Raw genomic sequence first — 22,463 nt, 5'->3', positions numbered from 1 at the left:
ATTGGAGTGGGGGGGGGGGGAGGATGATGGTGGTTTAAGAACACTTTTCATTTAAATTGACATTACAGGTTAAGCAGCAGTTAGCAAGATAAAGGAGAGGAGGAGTTGGAAAGTGCTGTGTTTCCAAAGATGGGAAGCATAATGGTGAATAGGAAGAACTAATTAAAAGCCAGCTGGGTTAAAATGCAAATACCAAGGGGAGCAGTGTTTGTACCAGACGTGGCCTGGGCAGCACAGTGACATGGCAAGGGCCAGAGCACTGGGGTCTTGTAGGCTATTTTAAAAATTCCTGTTTTTTTTTTACCCCAAGAGTCATGGGAAATTATTGAAGACTTTTTTTTCTTTAAGTATAATTGATGTACAATGTTATATTAGTTTCAGGAGTACAAGATATTGATTCAACAATTCTACCCAAGATTCAGTGCATACACAGTAAGTGAAGTCACCATCCATCACCAAACATTACTGCCATCTTAATGACTATATTTCCTGTGCTATTATTTTTCATCTCTACAAATTATTTTGTAACTAGAAGTTTGTACTCCTTAACCCCCTTTATGTATTTCACCTATTTCCCCAACTACTTCCTCTCTGGCCACCACCAATTTGTTGTCTGTATTTACAAGTTTGTTTGCTTTTTAGGGGCACCTGGGTGGCTCAGTCGGTTAAGCGTCCATGTTCAGCTCAGGTCATGATCTCGCGGTTTGTGGATTCGAGCCCCACATCAGGCTCTGTGCTGACAGCTAGGAGCCTAGAGCCTGCTTCAGATTCTGTGTCTCTCTCTCTCTCTCTGCCCTTTCCCTACTTATACTCTGTCTCTGTCTCTCTCTCTCAAAAATAAACATTAAAAAAAATTTTTTAAGTACTTTTTAGATTCCACATATAAGTGAATTTATATGGTATTTGTCTTTCTCTTCCTGACTTAATTTCACTTGGCATTATACCCTCTAGACCCACCCATGTTGTTGCAAATGGCAAGATCTCATCTTTTTTAAGACTGAGTAATATTCCATTGCATATTACCACATCTTTATCCATTCATCTATCAGTGGACACTTGGGTTGCCTCCATGTCTTGGCTACTGAAAATAATGCTGCAATAAGCAGAGTGGTGCATATATCTTTACTAATTAGAGGGGTTTTTTCATAAGGAGTTAATATCCAAAATATATAAAGAAGTTATATCATTAAACACCAAAAAAATCCAATCCAATTAAAACGTAGGCAGAGGATTAAAAGATGGTTTTTTTAAAAAGATTAAAAGATTTAAAAATGAGCAGATTTGAACACTTTTCCAAAGAAGACATATAGATGGCCAACAGACAGGTGAAAAGATGCTCCACTAATAATCAGAGAAACACAAATCAAAACCACAATGAGGTATCACCTCACAGTGGTCAGAATGGCTAGTATCAAAAATCCAGGTAACAAGTGTTGGCAAGGGTTTGGAGAAAAGGGAATCCTCATGCACTGTTGGTGGGAAGGTAAACTGGTGTGGCCACTATGGAAAACAGTGCAGAGGCTCCTCATAAAAAGATTATCCAGTAACTGCACTATGCGGTATTTACCCAAAGAAAACAAAAACACTAATTCAAAAAGATATACTGAAGACTTTTTAAGTAGGAGGGTGACATTAAATTTTTATAAGATAATTCTGGCTATAGTGTGGACAACAAAATATAAGGGGATAAGAGTAGACAGAAGACCAATTAGGAGGCTACTAGAGAAAAGACGATGGTGGCTTGGTCTAGAGGGGTAACAGTCAGTAAACGTGAATGAATCTGAGGTATGTAGGAGGGACTTGGTAATCAACAGAACTAATGCTTGGAAGCTGGAAGTGTGGGAGACAGGAGTGTCAAGAATGACTCCCAGGTCTGAAGCCAGTACCTCAGGCCAGCAGCACATGGCCGACTGCAGGGCTAACTACTGAAACAGGGGTCCTGGAGGGAAGCTGGATCATTCCTTTTTGGTTGGCAGGCAGAAGCAGAGGTTAGAAATCCCGAGTTCAGTTTTGGAAATGTATTGATATAGCAAAGAAACATCCAATAAAGGTCAAGAATATCAGGAAAAAAAGGTCTGGCCTTTAAAAACCGGGGAGTTATTAATACAGAGATGGTTGTTTAAGTCATGAGTGTAGCTAAAATTGCCTAAGGAAGAAGTATGATATGAAAAGAGAAAAGAGCCAAGCCTCAGGGACCAGCTAGATTTAAAGGTCAGGTGGAAAGGATAAACTGGAAAAAGAGCCTTAGAAAAAAACCACCAAAGAATAAAGAGGAAAACCAGAAAACTGGAATCACAGGCTCTAAGAAAAAAGAGTTTTAAAAGAGTGGTCAACAGTGTTAGATGCCACTGAAAAGAAATTCTCATTTTGAGAGACATACTTTCTTCCCTAGAACTTCTCGAAGTACTCATAATTAGTTTCATCCATTTTGTACGTGAAAGGCCCTGAAATACTCGAGACGGTTACCAAATCCTTCCTAAGGCTTTTTTCTCTCATAACCTGTCCCTTAGGGATGTGACATGGTTCCTCATTCCACCACTTTCCTTCTGCCTTCTCCCCTTAACACCGGCACGTCCCATTTGTCAAAGCCCCTCTTAAAACGCCAAGCACAGGAAAGTACACCAGATTTGTTTTGCCTATGGCAATGCACAGTAGACCTATTACCTCCCTTGAATGAGACACCAGCTAAAATGCTTAGGACTTAAGCCAGATTTCTCCCACCTCGTTTAAGTACATTTGAGGGGGTTTTTTGTAGCCAATTATCCATTAAATCCTACCTTGCTGCTATGGGATCATTATTCCAGTCTTGTAAGGTTTTTCAGAATCTTGCTTTTTGCCATCTAACAAATTAGCTAATTCTCCCGATTATGTGTCATGTGTAAATTTGATGAGAGGTTCATTGTACAGTGAAACTTATTCATTCTTGGCACTTAAATGATCTTCTCTTGCTGAAATGACTGATGACATTACATTAGGAAGAACATTAATTTTTATATTTAGTATATCATTTACATAATTCAAGACATTTTACATTAATGATTATCCTGTGCTTACCTAGCAATAGCTCTGATGAAATCTAGAGATACTGTGCATTTGTATTTTGGTCCATCAAGCTGATCGTCATGGCCAACCAGGGTTAACAGCTGAAGGGTCACTAGAGAGGTAATCTAAAAATAAGAAAACATTTTTGAGATGTTTTATCAAGATTACATGATGCCCTCATTTCTAAAACATTTTATAGTTCCTTTGGTGAAGACATATAACTGAATTCATAAGAAAACCTGCAAAGAACGTAACTGTGAATTTGTATACAGATATTTGTACATATACTTAAAAGTCTTGGTTAAACCAACAATAAGCTTTAAGGATTCCACTAGAGACAGCTTTGTTTCATTAATGACTCACACAATTGCTAACCTTTAAAATATATAAATAAAGCACACTCCTTCTCTACTCAGAATTTTATGGAGTTTCTATCTTAATATCTCAGAATATCAAATCTGTACTGCCTTGAGAATTGAGCACTTATAATGTGGATGTGGGTCTTTTAAAGTTTGGTAGCATGTTAAACGGGAGATAAATACATTCTTCAGGCCTAGGCTTAGTCTTGCTTTAAAACTGATCACCAGTTGGGTAGTCAGAAAAACACCAGAAGGATTAGTACTGGCAGAAACAAAAATGCGTTCTGACAGATCAAATCAAAATATAAGATAACATCACATTCATAAGGCCAACAAAAGTATTAAGTATGATAAAAATCCAAGAGAAAAAGCTGATCCAAGAGCTGAAATACTTTGAGCAGCCCATTCTTTTCTCCCAATTTCTTATTCTCATCTCCTGGACAATAGGAGAAGTCGTCAGCAATGGCAACAAGAAAAGATTTGGAAACTTGCTTTGTGGCAAGAGAAGGGATAAGAGTTTTTAAAACCTGTAATACCTAATGACAAGTCTTAGGAATTAAAAATACTTAGCTTGAGATTAAAACTTTGCAGATGCTCAGTAAACATTCTATGAGTGATCAAAAACAGTAATAGCAGAAATTATTTGCTCGGTACCACATATTCTATACACAGTATCTCATTTATTCCTCATAACCTTAGAACTTGGACACTGTTACACTCAGTTTATTGATGAACCTTAGAGGTGTTAATAAGCAACTTTCCCCAGAGCTGGTAGGTGACTTAGCAAGAATTCAAATCTAGAGTCCCTGCTCATCCTACTACACTATAGAGACTAAAGTCTCTGCCCATCACAATTTTTAAGAGAAAAGTGTTATGCAGTGTTCAGTCAGCTGCCACTGCTTTAATAACAAGTTAAAAAATGAACAGATGGTAGATACTACAGTATTTTATATACAGAAAGTTCTATATTTAGCAAATATGAAGGATTTCTGCTAATTAGAAAAATATTTTGTGTTAAAATATCAAAATATGAAGCTCTGTATTCAAAGAGTTAAGACTTTAATTTCTAATTCAATATCACAAATTAGGCTATGTCTAAAACATTTTTTACAGATGATCTCTGTGTTGAAAAAGTTCTGCATTCTGTAGCTGTTATATGCTGTTTTACAAGTCTACTAGATCAAGCTTATTTACATGGCTGAAATCTTACATACTCCATTTTTTATCTATTTCATCTATCAAAATTGGCAAAAGGAATTAAAACTCTCCCATTACAAGGAGTTTGTCCTTTTTGTAGTTGTTAATTTTTGCTTTGTTTTGAACCTGTTACTAAATGTATACACTTAAAAACTGTATTTTGCTGGCAAATTAAATCTTTTCGTTACCATCTAATGGTCACTTTGTTCAGTAATGTCTTTGACTTACAATGTATTTTTTCTAATATTAATATACCTATATCAACATTCTTTTAGGTGATGTGTTTTCCTTTTAGACCATCTTCGTATGGTCTAAAATTTATTTTCTTTTTCTTTAAAGTTTATTTATTTATTTTGAGAGACAGAGAGAACATGAGCAGAAGAGGGGCAGAGAGAAGGGCAGAGATGTAGAATCCTTCTGATAGTGTGGAGCCTGATGCAGGGCTTGAACTCATAAACTGTGAGATCATGACCCTGAGCTGAAATCAAACACTGTATGCTTAACTAACTGAGCCACCCAGGCACCCTTCAAATTTTTAATTTTCTTAGTTTTAGACAGTTCTCATATAAACAACATGTAGTGTGATTATCCAGTCTGACAATCTCTACCATTTAGACTGTATGCTCCATTTGCCTTTACTGTAACGATATTCTAAAATTTTTACTTCTACCATTATGTCAACCTTTCTTTCTTCTTTTCAAAATTTTTAAACTCTTTTCATGTTTATTTATTTTTTTAAGAGAGCAAACATGAGCAGGGGAGGGGTAGGGAGAGAAGGGGACAGAGAATCCGAAGCAGGCTCCATGCTGAGAGCAGCAAGCCCAATGAAGAGCTTGAACTCACAAACCATGAGATCATGACCTGAGCCGAAGTTGCATGCTTAACCAACAGAACCACCCAGGCGCCCTATGTCAACCTTTCTATTTGTTCTTCTTCTATGTGTCTTTCTTGTCTTTTATTGAACTAAATTATAATACTCTCCCATTCTATTGTTTGCTCTACTATATTGAAAGTAGTTATATACTCCAATTCTAATTTGTTTTGATTTCTTCTTTAGCTCCAAAGTTATTTTAGAATTCTTTTTTTTTTCTTTTAATGCTTATTTTCTTTTATTCAGAGAGACAGACAGAGTGTGAGAGGAAGAGAGAATCCCAAGCAGGCTTGGCACTGTCAGCATTTGTGAGATCATGACCTGAGACAAAAACAGAGAGTCATATACTTAACCAACTGAGCCACCAAGTGCCCAAGAATTCTTTAATTTCCAAGCCATTAAGTTTTTCTAGTATTTTTAAATTGGGGGTTTTTCTTGAGGGGGTTTGCTGGAAATCACAGGATATGGTCTTGGTGCTAGCAAGCCTTTGACATTTGTTCAGTTGGTTTCTCCAGGAGGAAAGAAGAGTACACAGGGACCTAAATGTCACTGTGACAAAGAGTGGAACTGACCACAGTAGTCACCCTACCTGTCCAGCCTGCCAGGCCCCTTTCCCCTTTTTCCTCAGAATGTCTCCAGATGACGGCAACTGAGCACAGAACATGCCCAGAAAATATACTGACCTCACACCAGGAAAACAAGACAGGATGAGATAAAAGTCTTCTCTCTTACACAAGTACCTACATGATACATCCTTCATTTTGCTTCCCTGCCTGCAAAACCTAAAATATTTACAAAGCGGCTCTTTACTGAAAAAGTCTGCCAACCCTTGCATTAGAAAACTGCTAGGTTCTGATGATTAATTTAACCAATGTGGAAATCAAGATGCTCACTGACTTGCCCGAAGTGATAATGACTGGACAGAGCCAGAAACTCAATTGGCTAGGATTTGTTTTCCTAACTACAACTCCAAAACTTTTGAAAAGCATGTAAGTGCTTTCTGCCTTGAATCAGTTTTACTTTTCCTTGTATCTTCACTGGATGAGATAAAAGTCTAATACAACTCATTTAATGTTAGCTCTCTTAGCTGTGATCACAGTTTAGTTATGATTTTCTTAGTAACATTATTCATGCGTATGAACAAAGTTAATGAAAGGTAAAAAAAAGTTTCATGTTATTCAAAATTTTTACAAAAGATAAGAGTTTCCATTTGCCTAGTTTAGGAGTTAAGTTCACTGAAACAAAAATTATTAAAATTAAGTTGGTTGTTTAAAACATGTGAAATAGTGATATGCCAATCAAACGAGGCCATGTGTAAAGTACTTAGCACAGGGCCTGGGACACAGTATTCAGTAATATGAGGTATTATTAATATTGTTACTACCTATTAGCATTATTTTTCAACTTCAAATTTAATGAGTTTATTTTCTAACAGCCCATTCATTTAGTTAAAACTTACTATATTACTGGGCGCCTGGGTGGCTCAGTTGGTTAAGTGTCCGACTTCAGCTCAGGTCATGATGTCATGGTTCGTGGGTTCAAGCCCTGTGTCGGGCTCTGTGCTGACAGCTCAAAGCCTGGAGCCTGCTTCGGATTCTGTGTCACCCTCTGTCTCAGCCCCTCCCCCACTCATGCTATGTTTCTCTCTGTCTCAATAATAAACATAAAAACAAATTAAAAACTTACTATATTATTTAAAACCACTGAATTTCCTATAGCTTACTAAAAAATATACCATGCTTGACTTGCTTAGAAAACAAAATTTAAAACTATCTTCAGATTAAAAACATAACCAATTAAAAATTATATGGCCAAATATAGAGAAAATTAAGGACTGTGAGAACAGTTTTGAAGAAATTACCCAAAATGCAGACTAAAGGGATACAAAGAAGGAAAATATGAAAGAGGTTAAAAAATAGAGAAGACAAAGGTCATATTCCTAATCAAAAATCTAGAAGGAAAAGAAAGGTGGACAATATGGGGCACAAGCAGTATCTGAAGAGATAATGGATGGAAATTCATTTGAGGAGATGAAAAAACACTGAAGCACAGAATTAAAGAGTTAAATAAACTCAACGGAGGAAGAATCAAAAGAAATCTACACCTAGACACGTCACAGTGAAAGCATAGCACACTGAAGATAAGAGAAGTTCTTAAAAGTAGCTAGAGAAGACGGGGGCACCTGGGTGGCTCAGTTGCTTGAGCATCTGACTCTTGATTACGGCTCTGGTCGTGATCTCATGGTTTGTGAGATTGAGCCCCACATGCTTGGGATTCTCTTTCTCTCTGCCTCTCTCCTGCTTTCTTTCTCTCTCTCAAAGTAAATAAAATGAACTTTAAAAAAATAGCTAGGGAAGAAAACACATTATCTTCCAACAAGTGGCAGTTGAACCTACAGATTTCTTAAGAATGATGAAAGCCATAAAACAGTGAAAAGATATCTTCAATACATGGTGAAAAATAACTAACTCAGAACTGTATACCCAGAAAACAAACAATCTTTTAATATTGAGGATGAATTAAGAACAGTTCCAAACAGAACAACCAAATGTTTACTACCAAAAGATCCCTACTTAAGGAAATTCCTAAAATGTACCTCCAGGTAAAGGGAAGTGATTCCACTAAAAGGTCTGAAATGCAAGAGGGAATGAAGAATAAAGAGAGCAGAAAATGTAACGGTAAATCTAGATGAATTTGCCTGCAGAAATGGTAATAATGTATTATGGATAGAAAAGTAAGATCAGGGCCTCTGGGTGGCTCAGTCAGTTGAACATCCAGCTCTTGATTTCAGCTCAGGTCATGATCTTGTGGTTCATGGGATCAGGCCCCGAGTCAGGCTCTACGCTGATAATGCGGAACCCGCGTGGGATTCTCTCTCTGGTCCCTTCCCTGCTCATGCTATCTATCAAATATATAACATGAAAAATAATTAATTAACTAATAAAAATAAGAATTAAGTGCACAATACCAGTAATATGTAAATTGGGAGTATGAAAAATGAAGTTAAAATGTTCTAAGTTTTCACGGTATCTGAGTAAAGTAAAAGTACTTATTAAATTCTGACCTCAGTAAGTATGAACATTATAATGTTTAGAATAACAACTAAGAGAACAGAAACAAGAGTATGTACTTCTAAATTAGTAGAGAGGAAAAACTGAATTATAAAAATAATCCAAAAGAAAATAAGAAACAAAAATAGGTAGTTGAAACAGAAAATATAAAATCATAGATATAAACAAAATTACATTAGTAATTATAAGTAAGGTAATTGCTGCAAATAAAAAACAAAGATTGACTGATAGAAAAAAATAAATCCAACTATCTACTATTTAGGAGAGATATCTCTAAAACAGAAGAATATGGAAAAGTTAAAAGTCAAAGGACAGAATGAGATACATCAAATACTAACTAAAAAGAAAAACGAAGGTATATCAACACAGATAAAACATGATTTTAAAAGCAATTTAAAGAAAGGTTCACTTAATAATAAGAATATGCAGGCCCTGTGTGCTTGTATCTCTTACAAGATGACTTGCTTGAGATCTCTACTATGAAGGGATGAGACACAGAACAAGATCAGCAGCCTAGGAATAATGGGGCATCTGGGGAAAGAGTAAATACTACTGAAATCAAGACAAACTCATTATTTTCCTATTCTGGAAGCAGGTAGGAATCATGATGAGAAAGTAGGCCTGAAATTTCATGGATATATAGAAAAGAGTTAACATAGTTTCCTGTGGCAAAATATATTCATTAACTTCAATCTTTTCTATTTTTCTGTAAGGGATTTTCATTTGCTAAAGTAGGTTAGTAATAGCCATTTGAAACTCACACATTTATTATTATTCCTTATTATTAAACACAAGTTTCTTTGGAACTTTTCTTTTAAAATAGAAAAAAAAATTTATTACCTTTTTCTGCCAGTGGCATCTCCTTATATTTCTTACAACTTCTACATTCTTATGATTCAAATACTCTCATATACTTAATCCTTTAACTCCAATTGTATGCTAAATTACGTACATATTTTTTCAAAAAGAAACACAAAAATCTGTCTTTATTACTTTTATCACATAAGTTATCAACAAATTTCCATAGGCAGTAAGTTGAGCCAGATAGCCCCTTAAAGTCATTACCAGAATTCCATGGATAATCATGGAAATTGTGCAAAGGAAACAGTATCACTTTAAGATGTAGCAGTCAAGGGGCGCCTAGGTGGCTTAGTCAGTTGGGCGTCTGACTTCGGCTCAGGTCATGATCGCAAGGTTCCTGAGCTCGAGCCCCACATTGGGCTCTGCTGACAGCTAGCTTGGAGCCTGGAGCCTATTTCAGATTCTTTGTCTCCCTCTTTCTCTGACCCTCCCCTGCTCACGCTGTCTCTCTCTCAGAAATAAATTAAAAAAAAAAAAAAAATTAAAAAAAAAAGATGTAGCAGTCAAAAGGCATTTCCAAACTGTTAATAAGATGACTGTTCAACTTTGGGAGGAGAGGAAGGTATGATTTAGGAAAAGCTAATACACCAAAAAAACCCAAAACCAAAATGAAGCAATTAGATTAGGATGTGATTTTTTAAATTAAAAATTACTAATTTCAGAGATTTTTTTTATTCCTTGACCTTACCATAAGAACAAAAAGGACAGAGTTTAAAAGAACATTACAGGGATGCCTGGGTGGCTCAGTCGGTTAAGCGTCCGACTTCGGCTCAGGTCATGATCTCACGGTTCATGGGTTCGAGTCCCGCGTCGGGTTCTGTGCTGACAGCTAGCTCAGAGCCTAGAGCCTGTTTCAGATTCTATATCTCCCACTCTCTCTGACCCTACCCTGCTCACACTCTCTCTCTCTCTCAGAAATAAATAAAACATTAAAAAATTTTTTAAAAAAAGAGAACATTACATAAAGCAGCATACAAATGTACCAACAATTTAACAGTACTCTGACAGTCTATTAAAATATTACTAGAGTAAAACTGACAAAAATCATGTACAAAGATTAACTTGTGGGGTGAACATTTTGAATCTCAAACATATGAACTTTGCCTAAATGAAAACTTGCAGAAAAGAATACATGAAACTTTGGAAAATTATTTCTATATATACGTTAAGTTCAAGAACATCCATCTTCCTCCTTTTAAGAATTAGCCAATTCTTAAAAATTATCTAATATTTCCAATTGGAGATTCACAAAACTCTTGAGGGCTTGCTCTAGGTATTGTGCATTCGAAGATAAACAGGATCACGGAAAATACTGATTTACTTCCTTGCACTACTTTAAAATGTGCATGACAACACAGTGAAATAGGACCTCCAGATTGGCACTAATACTTACGGTTTGATATGGTTGGTGGGAATATGGCATAAGTCTCTAGACAGTGAAGGTACTCAGGACCAGATGCACTATAGTGTCTCAGTTTTGTGCGTATGCATGTGCATGTGTGAGGTGGAGATGGGATCAGTCTTTCCTATCTGCTGCAGCAACCAATCCTGTTGTTAGAGTCATTCCCATTGTTAAGGCCCCATATGCAAGAAGTGGTTCTGAGTGAGGCTCTGTGTCTAGCAAAGAAGAATAAACTAGAATATGCTGCGGTCAATAAAATTAATGTCTTAAAAGGTTTTAATCTCTATTGGGGGATAAACTTGCTAAATAATAATGGTAAAACATACTTGAATATTCTGAAAAAAAATTTTGCACTAATTTACAGTAGACTTCTATGCAACTGAACTTAGCAATTACCCTTGAATATATATATTTTTTAATTTTTTTTTTTTTTGAGAGAGAGAGCGCACGAGCAGGGTAGGGGCAGAGAGGGAAAGAATCCCAAACAGACCCCATACTGTCAGTGCAGAAACTAACACCTGAATTCACGAACCAGGAGATCATGACCTGAGCCGAAACCAAGAGTTGGATGCTTAACTGCATGAGCCATCCAGGTGCCCCTACTCTTGAATATATTTTATAAACAAATACTAACCATGGGCCTAGAAAGTAGGGCTGGAAAAAACATGTAAAAAAAATAAAAATACAGGAGAACCTCTAGTCCAGACAAGATGGCATCGATTCATATTTACCATCCTCCCCAGGACAGCTCTCCACCCTGGAAATCACCTAAGAGGCAAGCAAAGAAGGAGTCTGAAAGGTGGAAAGAGGAAGGCAGACTGTTTACGGACCCGAGACTAGAGGAACAACATAAAAGCTCAGGGAGTCCTGTGACTCTCCAACCCAAAAACACAAAGTAACCCACACCTTGCTTCCCCCAATTGCCAATCCAGAACAGAAAGCTCCCCGGGTAGGCTTATTTCTCCCTAACTGGAACAGGAATCCTGGCTCCACAAAACTGGCAATTTTGAGTTCTATGTCTCAAAAAACTATTCTTCATGAATAAAGCAGAAATAAAGACCTTCTCAAATGAAGGAAAACTAAAGAATCTGTCACTAGCAGACCTACCTTTAAACCATGGTTAAAGGAAGTTCTTCAAACAAAAAAAGGGAAAGAGAAAAGGAACCCTGAGCACCAAGAAATAAGACAGAACAATGGAAAGAGCAGAAATACGATAAACAGACTATCTCCTCATGAGTTTTCTCTATCATATCTAGTTAAAAATTATTCCACCAACCTGATACTCAAGACAGTAATATTTAAAAAGGGACAAAAAAAGGGGATCTAACTGGAAGTAAGGTTAACATACTTCACTGGAAGTGGTAAAACACTGACATCACTTATAAAACTAAACATACAATTATGAGGTCACCAGCAATTGCACCATTGGACATTTATCCCAGAGAACTGCATGTTCATACAAAACCTGTACATGAATGCTCACAGTAGCTTTATTTGTAACAGCCCAAAACCAAACTATACAAAACAAAACAAAGAATGGAAAAGAGTCCAGATGTCCTTCAATGAGTGAATAGGTAAAATGTGGTACATCAATATCAAGGACTATTACTCAGCAAGAAGAAAAAGAATGAACCACGATACTTGCGAAAACTTGGATGAATCTCAAAGAAGTTAATTATGCTGAGTGAAAAAAGCCAATCTCAAAATATTATACTATAGAATTCTGTTTCTACGTGGATGGACNATTCCATCTCCTAAAAAAAAAAAAGAATTCTGTTTCTAAAAATTCTTAAATGCATATAACTTTTGAGATGGAGATTAGTGGTTGCCAGGGATTGATAGAGGGGGTGGGAAGGAGGCTGGTATGGTTATAAAAACAGGGGTCCTTGTGGTGATGTCATTGGTCTGTATCTTGTCTGTGGTGGTGGATATACAAACGCACACATGGGATAAAATTTCACATAAGCAAGTATATGGGAAAAATAAATACATGTAAATACATATATATTTACAAAATATATATATATGTAAAAGTGGGAAATTTGAGTAAGATCAGTGGATTGTGTCAATGTCAATCTCCTGGTTGTGGCACTAGTTTTATAAGACGTTGCCTTTGGGGGAAAGTGAATAAACGGCACACAGGAAAAGAGAGCACATTTGACTTCTCACAATTACATATGAGTCCACAATTACCCAATTAACTCCAAAAAATGGTTGAATTAAAAAAATAAATACAGAAGATCCAATAAAATAAATATACATGAAAAAAATTATAACTACATATGGCGAAAAAGTTAACTAGATTTACTGTAGTGATTTCACAATATATGCAAATCTCAATTCATTGTGTTACACACCTAAGACTAAGATAATGTTGAATGTCAATTATAACAATAAAAACACATATACATACATACGCTAATACACAAAACATGGAGAGCTTTGAGAAAGACCTTATAAATTGCCTGAATAAATTTGTTCTGAAAATGTTTAAGTACCTATGAAGTTAAATATCTACTTAGAGAAATAAAAACATTTTTGACTCATATTTACAGGGATCTAAACAAACTTGATAAAATATTGCTTAAAATGGGCAAATAAGATATGTTAATTATTTCAATGCTGATATGGTGAGGCTATCTGGATTTTTAAAAGCATATAGATCACAGATTTTCTTATTGAAAGCCAGATGATTAGTTATGACTTGTGGTTCAGCAGTAAAGGATTTATAGCTGCTGGTTTCATGCCCTGAGTCCATAAAAGCCTCATAAAGTTGCTATAAACCTGTGGCTTGTACAGCTTACTTCTCTAGACATAGAATTATAACAGTAAAGCTGTTATTATGTAAATCCCAACTTGGGATTTACATTTTCCCAAATTTTACTTTTTATTTCTATTTCTTAAAACTGTGAAGGTTTTTCAGTTGTGTGGGGGCTATAGAAACCAAATGTTTCAAACTTACTAAAAACTAAAATGTTTCAATATAAAAATGACTACACAATAAAATTCTGAGCTAATCCATCAGTACTGAAAACCTTGGAGATCAATGCCTCATTTTACGGATGAGAAAACAGATATCATAAAAAGATGAATGACATTATCAGCCCCTGGTCAGTCACCCCAAACAAATATGTAGGAGCACATTAGCAGATGTTCGAAATTAAATAAATTGGGACTCTTAAAGTCCCAATGAAAAAGAATACATACAACACCTATACCATGCTGGAGGTTTATTTAAAAAAAAATTTAGAGTTCCAAAAATAAATTTTAAATTAAGCATCTTTAACATATTAAGAATTTTAATATACTAAGTCTTAAGAATCTTTAACATATTAAAAATGTTTAGCCAAAACAATGCCTCACTTTGGGTGTTGATGAATATGACAAGGTGATCTGTCAAGGGTATTAACTACTGTACTAAAGACCCCAGTCAATGCTTTTATCTTTTCTTCTAGTGTCCTTCAAAATTCCTGAGAATGACACAGATGTAACCTGGCATTTCTTCCTTCCTTCAGGATCTAGCAGAGAATATGGACAAAACTTGAGTAGGGGGAAAAAAAGCCATGGGACTGGTTAATATTAGATATCATGGGTAATTAGTGATATGGGGACTGGAACTTATTACTGAGTCCAAGCTCTATAGCTCTGATATAGCACTGATAGATTATAGATACAGACACTGCGGTAAGCACTTTAATTTCTTCAGTCCTCACAAGAACCCCACCATGAGTTAGGTACTATACATAAACCTCTTTTCCAGATGAGGGAACAACTCAAAGAGATCAGTAAATGTTCAAAGTCACTGAGCCAACAGTTATACGTGCACCACTGAATTTGAATACCATCTGAACCTAATGCCCATATTTCTTATACTACCCCCAAAAGGGAGCTACAGAACACAGCGAAGAGATAACTTTGTTGGGAGAGACTCAGGAAAGCTTTATGGAGGAGGGGAGTAAAATGATAATTCAGGAAGCACTACATACTGAAAGGAGGTCCTGTGAGTATGCCGGAAGTTAGAAACCCAGCAGGAAAAACACTGCAAACAAAACACAGACCTTAATGAAACTGTAGCAAAAAGGATTAAAGAAATATCTCAACATAGGCAAATGTCCTGCCCTAGGGATATAGGTAATAGCCTTGAGAATTACTATTCAATAATCATGTGAACAAAATTATCAGATGTGAGGGGTGTGATTCACTAAAGTAAAATATTAAGTAAACTTTATTAACCTAATGAAATGTTAACTTTTCATAAATCAGACTGCACATTATATTAGACATAAAATCACTGCTTTTAAGGCTTAATTTTTGAAAGATAATTTAAGGTGGGGGAAAAAGCATGATTTCTTAAAATCTGAAATTAGGTAACTTTAAAAATGGTATCCCAATGCAAAATTTCTTATACATTTGTGGATTAAAGATCATTACAGAAAAATTTATGACATCAAATCATACAAAACATGTAACAGTGCAAAAAATTAAGTTAGGATAATCATTAAACTTTTAAAAAGCAAAAGTAATAGAAAGGTCTTTCCTAAAACAATGAAATCATTCTCAAGAAGTATCATTTTATTTTTTTATTTAAAAGTTTTAAATGTTTTATTTACTTCTGAGAGAGAGAGAGAGACAGACAGTGTTGAGCAGGGTAGGGTCAGAGAGAGAGGGAGACACAGAATTGGAAGCAGCCTACAGGCTCTGAGCCAGCTGTCAGCACAGAGCCCAATGCAGGGCTCAAACCCATGAACCGTGTGATCATGACCTGAGCTGAAGTCGGACGCTTATCCGACTGAGCCACCCAGGCATCCCAAGAAGTATCATTTTAATTATTTAAGTAAGTTTAAATTTTTGTATGGAAATTATTTACCCCCCTTTTTGGTTTCTATTACCTATTAAAGCATATTGTTTTGCCAATAATTCCTAGACTTTAGGAGAATATATACTGTTTTCGACAGCTTCTTGTCTATTGTGTCAAGCTCACATTCAGATGAATGAAATTCAAATGAATATGAAAGTGGCCTAGGGAGTTGATTCTTCCAAGTCAGGATTTGGATTTTGTGCCAGGAAATACAGAATAAAGTTAAAAAAAAAAAAAAAAAAAGCTGTATTAGAAGTCAGGATCTAGCTGAGGGTATGAGCTTTGGGAATGAGTTAATATTGGTGTTAAGTTTTAGTCATGTGTTGCCACTGATGTTTTTCCTCAAAATAAAATTTCCGGTTTTCAGCTCTTGGCTTAAAAATGAACAAAGGGCACCTGGGTGGCTCAGCTGGTTAAGTATCCGACTTCAGTCATGGTTTGGTCATGATCTTGCAGTCTGTGACTTCAAGTCCCACGTTGGGCTCTGTGCTGACAGCTCAGAGCCTGGAGACTCTGTCTCTCTCTCTCTCTCTCTCTGCCCCTCCCCTGCTCATGCTCTCTCTCTCTCAAAATAAACATTAAAAAATTTTTTTTGAATGAACAAAACTTCTAAAATTCTGAAGCGTCCTGCAATCAAAAGGGAATGTTATTTCCCTAGTATTTCTGCATTAGAAACATACCATAATTATTTTATTTTACTTTAGCTTAAAATAATCAATCTGCCTAATTCAAATGCCAAAGTATACAGTTTTTTCCTGTGAATAGCACCTATGTCATGATGGAGGCATTCACAGAGAAAAATTAAAAGTGAAAACCTCCTTGCACTTGGATAATTTTGAATTAACATCTTAAATAGGGTCATGCAATATTTACTTAATTAATCTTTGCTCCGTATACTATTATGTTCTTTGTTCTCATCCATGTAGGGGATGAGCTGATTATTTATGTCTTAACAAGAGGAGTTCATGCACCACAGTGAGGATGTTTTTTCTTAATCTGAGAGGCAGTCACTAACAAGCTTCAGCTGGAAGTGCTTGATGTTAAAACAGTGTGAACCTGCTCCTGGGCTAATAAACTGTGTTCTTTCTGGCAACAAAAGGAAATCAATTTACAACTGTAATTAATTTTTAACATGCTCATTATTTTTATACTCTCATAGGTTGATATCTATGTCAATTGATTTGTGAAATACCCCGTCCTGTTTGTCCTGGAGGAGCTTTGTAACTTGAAACATATTAAATTATTTAAATAAGAGAACTTAACATGTGATATGTTAATGCATGAGGTTCACACAACCCAAAAAGCACCACATTTGATCTGATTTCAGGTGACGTGATAGTTCATGAGCATGTGGCATACATCAAGAGAGTTCAACTGACAGTTCTCCACACACGAGGCAGAGCTGATGACTGTGAGGCAATGGAAGCAATAGGCAAATGCTGTCAAAGCTGTTCAACCTAAAATCATCATCTCTGGAAATTCACCTTTGAATTTTTTATTTAAATTTTTTATTTAAAAAAAACAAAGGTAGGGAGTAGACTATTAGTCTTCGATTTTGCTCAGATAAACAAAAACTGATATGTATGTTTTTACATAGAGGAACTAAAGATAATGCCTATAATCCCTAGAATTTAATTAGCACACAGATGACTGCCAATCTTTAGTCTCTAAGATGTAACTGCAAGCTTAGGAGAATGGGAAACCACTCATTCAATGAGTGAATCTCATGTTCGAGGCACTGTCCGAGAGACACAGAAATGAAAAGACAAGGCCTTTGCAACCTCAAAGAATTCAAGGTATCAGAGAAGACAAACGCATAATAAAATGGTAATGACATAATATGAGAGGGATGCTAGTGATATGTATAAACACAACTATATGGTTGTAGAGAAGACAATGAGGTAATAGGGAGGGAGGCAAAATGTGGATTCATTGAGAATGGCATTTAGGGGTATGCAAAACAAAGCACAGAAGAGAGCTCAGCAGTGGTAGGGGGATAGCACAACAATGTAAAGGAAAAATTGGCTGTGCTTTCGGAGAGGAAACAGCTTACTGTGAATGGTGTAGAGGGCAATAAAGGAAGAGGCAGAAAATGGGACCAGTTTGTGAAGAACCTTACAGGAAATGCTATAGAATGGAGAACTGATTTTACAGATAATGTAACTCATTTAAAAAGTACAAGCAGAGGGGTGCCTGGGTGACTCGGTTGGTTAAGTGTGTGACTTTGGCTCAGGTCATGATCTCACAGCTTGTGAGTGTGAGCCCAGTATCGGGTTCTGTGCTGACAGTTTGGGGCCTGGATCCTGCCTCGGATTCTGTGTCTCCCTCCCTCTCTCTCTCTCTGCCCCTCACCCACTTGTGCTCTGTCTCTCTCTGTCTCTGTCTCTCTGTCTCTCTCTCTCACACACACACACACTAAATAAGTAAATACATTAAAAAATTTTTTTTAAAGTGTAAGCAGAAAAACAAGATCAAATTTACTTAAGATTTATGCTGACGACCATATGGAAGTTAAATTCAAAAGTACTTGGTGACAAGGAGACCAGTTAAGACAATGGTGCAATAGTCTAGGAGACAATGAAAATATGGATGTAAGGCGACTGGCAATGGGGAAAGAAAGGAATACATCCAAGAGCCATCTGTATTTAGGAGGAAAAAGAGACTGGACTTGGTGACCAAGTAAATGGAGACAAAAGCATTCAGAGATGATTTCTCCATTGAACTAAAAAATATCTGTATGATCTTTGTTTTTCTAGCACCTAATATTGTGCTTACCACAAAGTATGTGCTTTGTTAAAGGCTGAATAAATAAATGATTGGTTCTGAAATCTAGGTGAGGCTGAAAAACCCAAGTGGTTTAGAGAACAATTTTTGTTTTGGATATATCAATGTGTGATGGCCATAGCACATCGACTATGAGTGTCTAGTTGGCAATCTGGGTCCACAGCTAGCTAGAAATACAGAACTGAAAAGACATCAGCAGACACACAGCATCTTAAGTTAAGGGAGCAGATAAGACAGTTCTGGGTAAATTTATTTCCCTTTCTGATTCCAAACTATCAGGGCATGACTACTCTCAATTTTGAGAATCCAACTCTATCACATTCAGAGCATCCAAGGTGAGGGAGCAATTAGGTTCTATGGATGACTTGGCACTGAGAATCCCAATTTCTCACCTAGGGGAAAGGACAAGGACTTTTCTGCAGCACCAGCTGCTGAAATATGCCTTTTTATGGGCAGGTAAGGCCAACGTCCTCCAAAAGACTCCCAATTAATTGCGAACTGACAAGGAATCAAGACGATTTCTCATTGGAAACCCCCTTAAGCATCAACACTTCTTCTAATCATCTTTTTATAAAAGTATTTTAAAATGTAGGACACATTTCCATGATGTAGATTTTTCCAAATCTATCTCCTAGCCTATTCTTACTGAAACTCCTTTCCTCATTAGGACAAACTAGTCATAAAGCTCTAATTAAGGTATGCATTTACCTATATAGTCACTGTATTAACAGTACAGGTTCTCTTAAATAGGCACGTGCAGGCATATTTCCATACATTCCTTTGCATTTTCAGCAAAAAATTCTGCCAAGTCAAATAAAATTTATTGGTGTTGAATATATCTGCCCCCAAAAAGTGAACAAAGGGTATAGTTATTAGAAGCACTACTAAGCTTTAAGCAAAGCAGTTATAAAATATTGCCTACAAAAATTAGGTACCAATATATTATTTTACTCAAAAGGTGAAAGCATAATTTATGCAATTTTTTTTTTATCCCTTAGGCAGTATTTTACAGGTCACCCTTAAGCAATGGTTCCATTTTTCTACAGTTCAATAAAAATGACTACTGCTGGGCTGATATATTCACAAAGGCAAAGTGGCTACACTGAAGAAATTTAATACCAGATTTAGGGAAGACACGAGAAGAGCAGCATAGGGGTAAACACTGTTCTTTTACAGATAACAAGAAATTCAACCTTTACCCTTGGGCCAATAGAGTAAAATATACTGTGCCTTTTTTTTTTTTTTTTTAATCTTTGATAATTAGTATTAGTATTCCTTACCACAAAGGTAACTCTTGTGAAATATGAAACATTCCTAAATAGTTTTTAAAAAAATCTCCGGAAAGAAGCACATACGACAGAGGGGCCTGATGGCAGAATAATAATACACCCACATCAGGGGTAGTAGTGGATTCGAGAATCTAATTTCTGGCACCAGTGGAGACAAAGCATCATGGCAGTCAGGCTCTTCACGGCTAGAGAAGAGCCCGCCTCTGTCACACAGCGCCCTGCTGACCTACACCGTGTTTACAATGAAATGTCCCACAATCTCGGTTGTGGCTTAAAAAAACATAGTAAGATTATTAGAAAATGTTAGCATTCAAGATAGTTTCTGTGATTTATATAGTTTATCTTATTAGCATCAAGTATTTAAGTTGGATACCACAGAGACACTGGAATGCCATTACAAGCCAAATGAAGCACAAATCACCAAAGAATAGCTTTTCACATTTTCTAATACTCTACTATGCAGAGAATCTATTTTGAGGAAATTTTGTTCACCACTTTTAATATATAGAAACAGAAAATAATCATACTTAAACCACTTCATATGAATATATTAAGCTAGATTTTAGGATGTTACTCTTTATATTTATGAGGTTCAAATTCTTATCCATCCATCAAATTCTTAATACTATCCATGGGATAGTATTTCATCAACTATGATTTCTGATGCTAGGGGAATAGCTAGCATCTAATAAATGTTATTACTTTTCCTGTAAAAATCTATATCAAACAACTACAATATGAAATATGCAAACTAATTTTTTAAGGTAAAGAGGTTTTATAAGTAAAGTCTATGAAATCAGTTTATTTGGTTAAAGTAGTTTTGGTTAAAAGTTTATAAAAATAGTTCAAAATATTGTATATAAGAGACCTAATAGTATAATTTTTAATTATGAAGTATTTGATATACATCCATTTGTCTTTTTAAGAGCCATTTAGTTTATAATAAGCCAAATGTAATACACTGCTTATTTGTCCATAACAAGTTTCAAGTCTTAACTGAGATTGTTTGATACCAATAAACACAACTAGCTGAGTTTAATTTACTTACAACTAAATTTAGTTGGATATTAACAAAATTTAATTATGACACAGGTATAAAACAATCATGTTCCACAATGCTAAGTTCAAGGTATGTCAAAAGAAAAGATTCAACCAACAGGTTTGTTAATTTTTTTTTAATGTTTATTTTTGAGAGAGAGACAAAGCACAAGCAGGGGAGGGGCAGAAAGAGAAAGACTGAGACACAGAATCCGAAGCAGGCTCCAAGCTCGGAACTGTCAGCACAGAATCCAATGCAGGACTAGAACTCATGAACCATGAGATCATGACCTGAGCCAAAGTTGGACTCTTAACCAATTGAGTCACCTAGGCGCCCCTTAATTTTACTTGGAAGAAGACATTTAAATACCTGTATTATTGAATAACAGGGACTACTGAAGTGAAAAATGCTAATTTATATTTAGGTATTCGTTTTCACTTTAAGTATTTAAGTATTAGTTCCTTCATTCAGCATATATGTCCTCCCAGTATATACACATACAGGTCATCAAGTCTAGCGCGAGCTAGAATCTGGCAACTGCACCATATACAAATGAAGGGCAGAGGAAGCTACAGACGGACTAGAAAGCCATTTGTAGCAATGTGGATGGAACCCAAGGGTGTTATGCTAAGTGAAATAAGTCAGGCAGAGAAAGGCAAATACCATATGTTTTCACTTATAAGTGGATCAGGAGAAACTTAACAGAGGACCATGGGGGAGGAGAAGGGGAAAAATAGTGGGGGAGAGGGAGAGAGGCAAACCATGAGAGACTCTTGAATACTGAGAACAAACTGAGGGCTGATGGGGGTGGGGGAGAGGGGAAGGGGGGTGATGGGCATGGAGGAGGGCACTTGTTGGGATGAGCACTGGGTGTTATATGGAAACCAACTTGACAATAAACTATGAAAGAAAAAAAAAAGAAAGTCCTGAGGGCAGGAACAGCATTTTCTTCACATTTGTATTCTCTTTTTAACACAGTGCCTGGAGGGGCGCCTGGGTGGCACAGTTGGTTGGGTGTCCCACTTACGGTCAGGTCATGATCTCACAGTTTGTGGGTTCGAGCCCTGCATTAAGCTCTGTGCTGACAGCTAGCTCAGAGCCTGGAGCCTGTTTCAGATTCTGTATCTCCCTCTCTCTCTGACCCTCCCCCGCTAGAGCGCGTGTGTTCTCTCTCTCTCTCTCAGAAATAAATGAAACATTAAAAAAAAAATTAAAAATAAAAAACAAAAACACAGTGCCTGGAACAAAGCAGGCCCTCAATAAGAATCTGTTAAATGAAATTTTAAGCAAAGAAAAACACAATTCCAACTACGTTAAAAAGATAAACACTAACTTTCAATTTGAAACTTGAATTAAAGTAGGTTAGATTAAAAAATAATTTTTTAACATTTATTTATATTTGAGAGACAGAGAGAGACAGAGCACAAGCAGGAGAAGGGGAGAGAGAGAACAAGACATAGTATCTGAAGCAGCCTCCAGGCTCCGAGCTGTCTGCACAGAGCCCGATGCGGGGCTCAAACCCACGAACTGCGAGATCATGACCTGAGCCGAAGTCGGAGGTTTAACCGACTGAGCCCCCCAGGGGTCAGAGTTAGATGAAAATTTTTATTTAAAAAATTTTTTCTTTTAATGTTTCTTTTTGAAGGAGAGAGAGAGAGAGAGAGAGAGAGAGAGAGAGCGCGAGCGCGCG

The 22,463-nt window shown here is 36.4% G+C and overlaps 1 protein-coding gene across 1 annotated transcript in view; it reads right to left on the bottom strand.

Annotated features, from left to right (window-relative positions):
• The window catches only part of ORC5 (origin recognition complex subunit 5), an 85,650-nt gene that overhangs the window by 7,111 nt on the left and 56,076 nt on the right, over positions 1–22,463 (bottom strand). Inside the window, exon 13 of the mRNA XM_077746928.1 lies at positions 3,055–3,167. Coding sequence (XP_077603054.1) covers positions 3,055–3,167 — 113 coding nt within the window. The remainder of the gene's footprint in view (positions 1–3,054; positions 3,168–22,463) is intronic.

This window comes from Crocuta crocuta, unplaced genomic scaffold (genome assembly GCF_008692635.1).
Source record: "Crocuta crocuta isolate KB4526 unplaced genomic scaffold, BGI_CrCroc_1.0 scaffold396, whole genome shotgun sequence".
NCBI lineage: Eukaryota > Metazoa > Chordata > Mammalia > Carnivora > Hyaenidae > Crocuta > Crocuta crocuta.
Note: the sequence above shows the minus strand (reverse complement) of the source record. Positions and strands in the feature narration are given on the sequence as shown.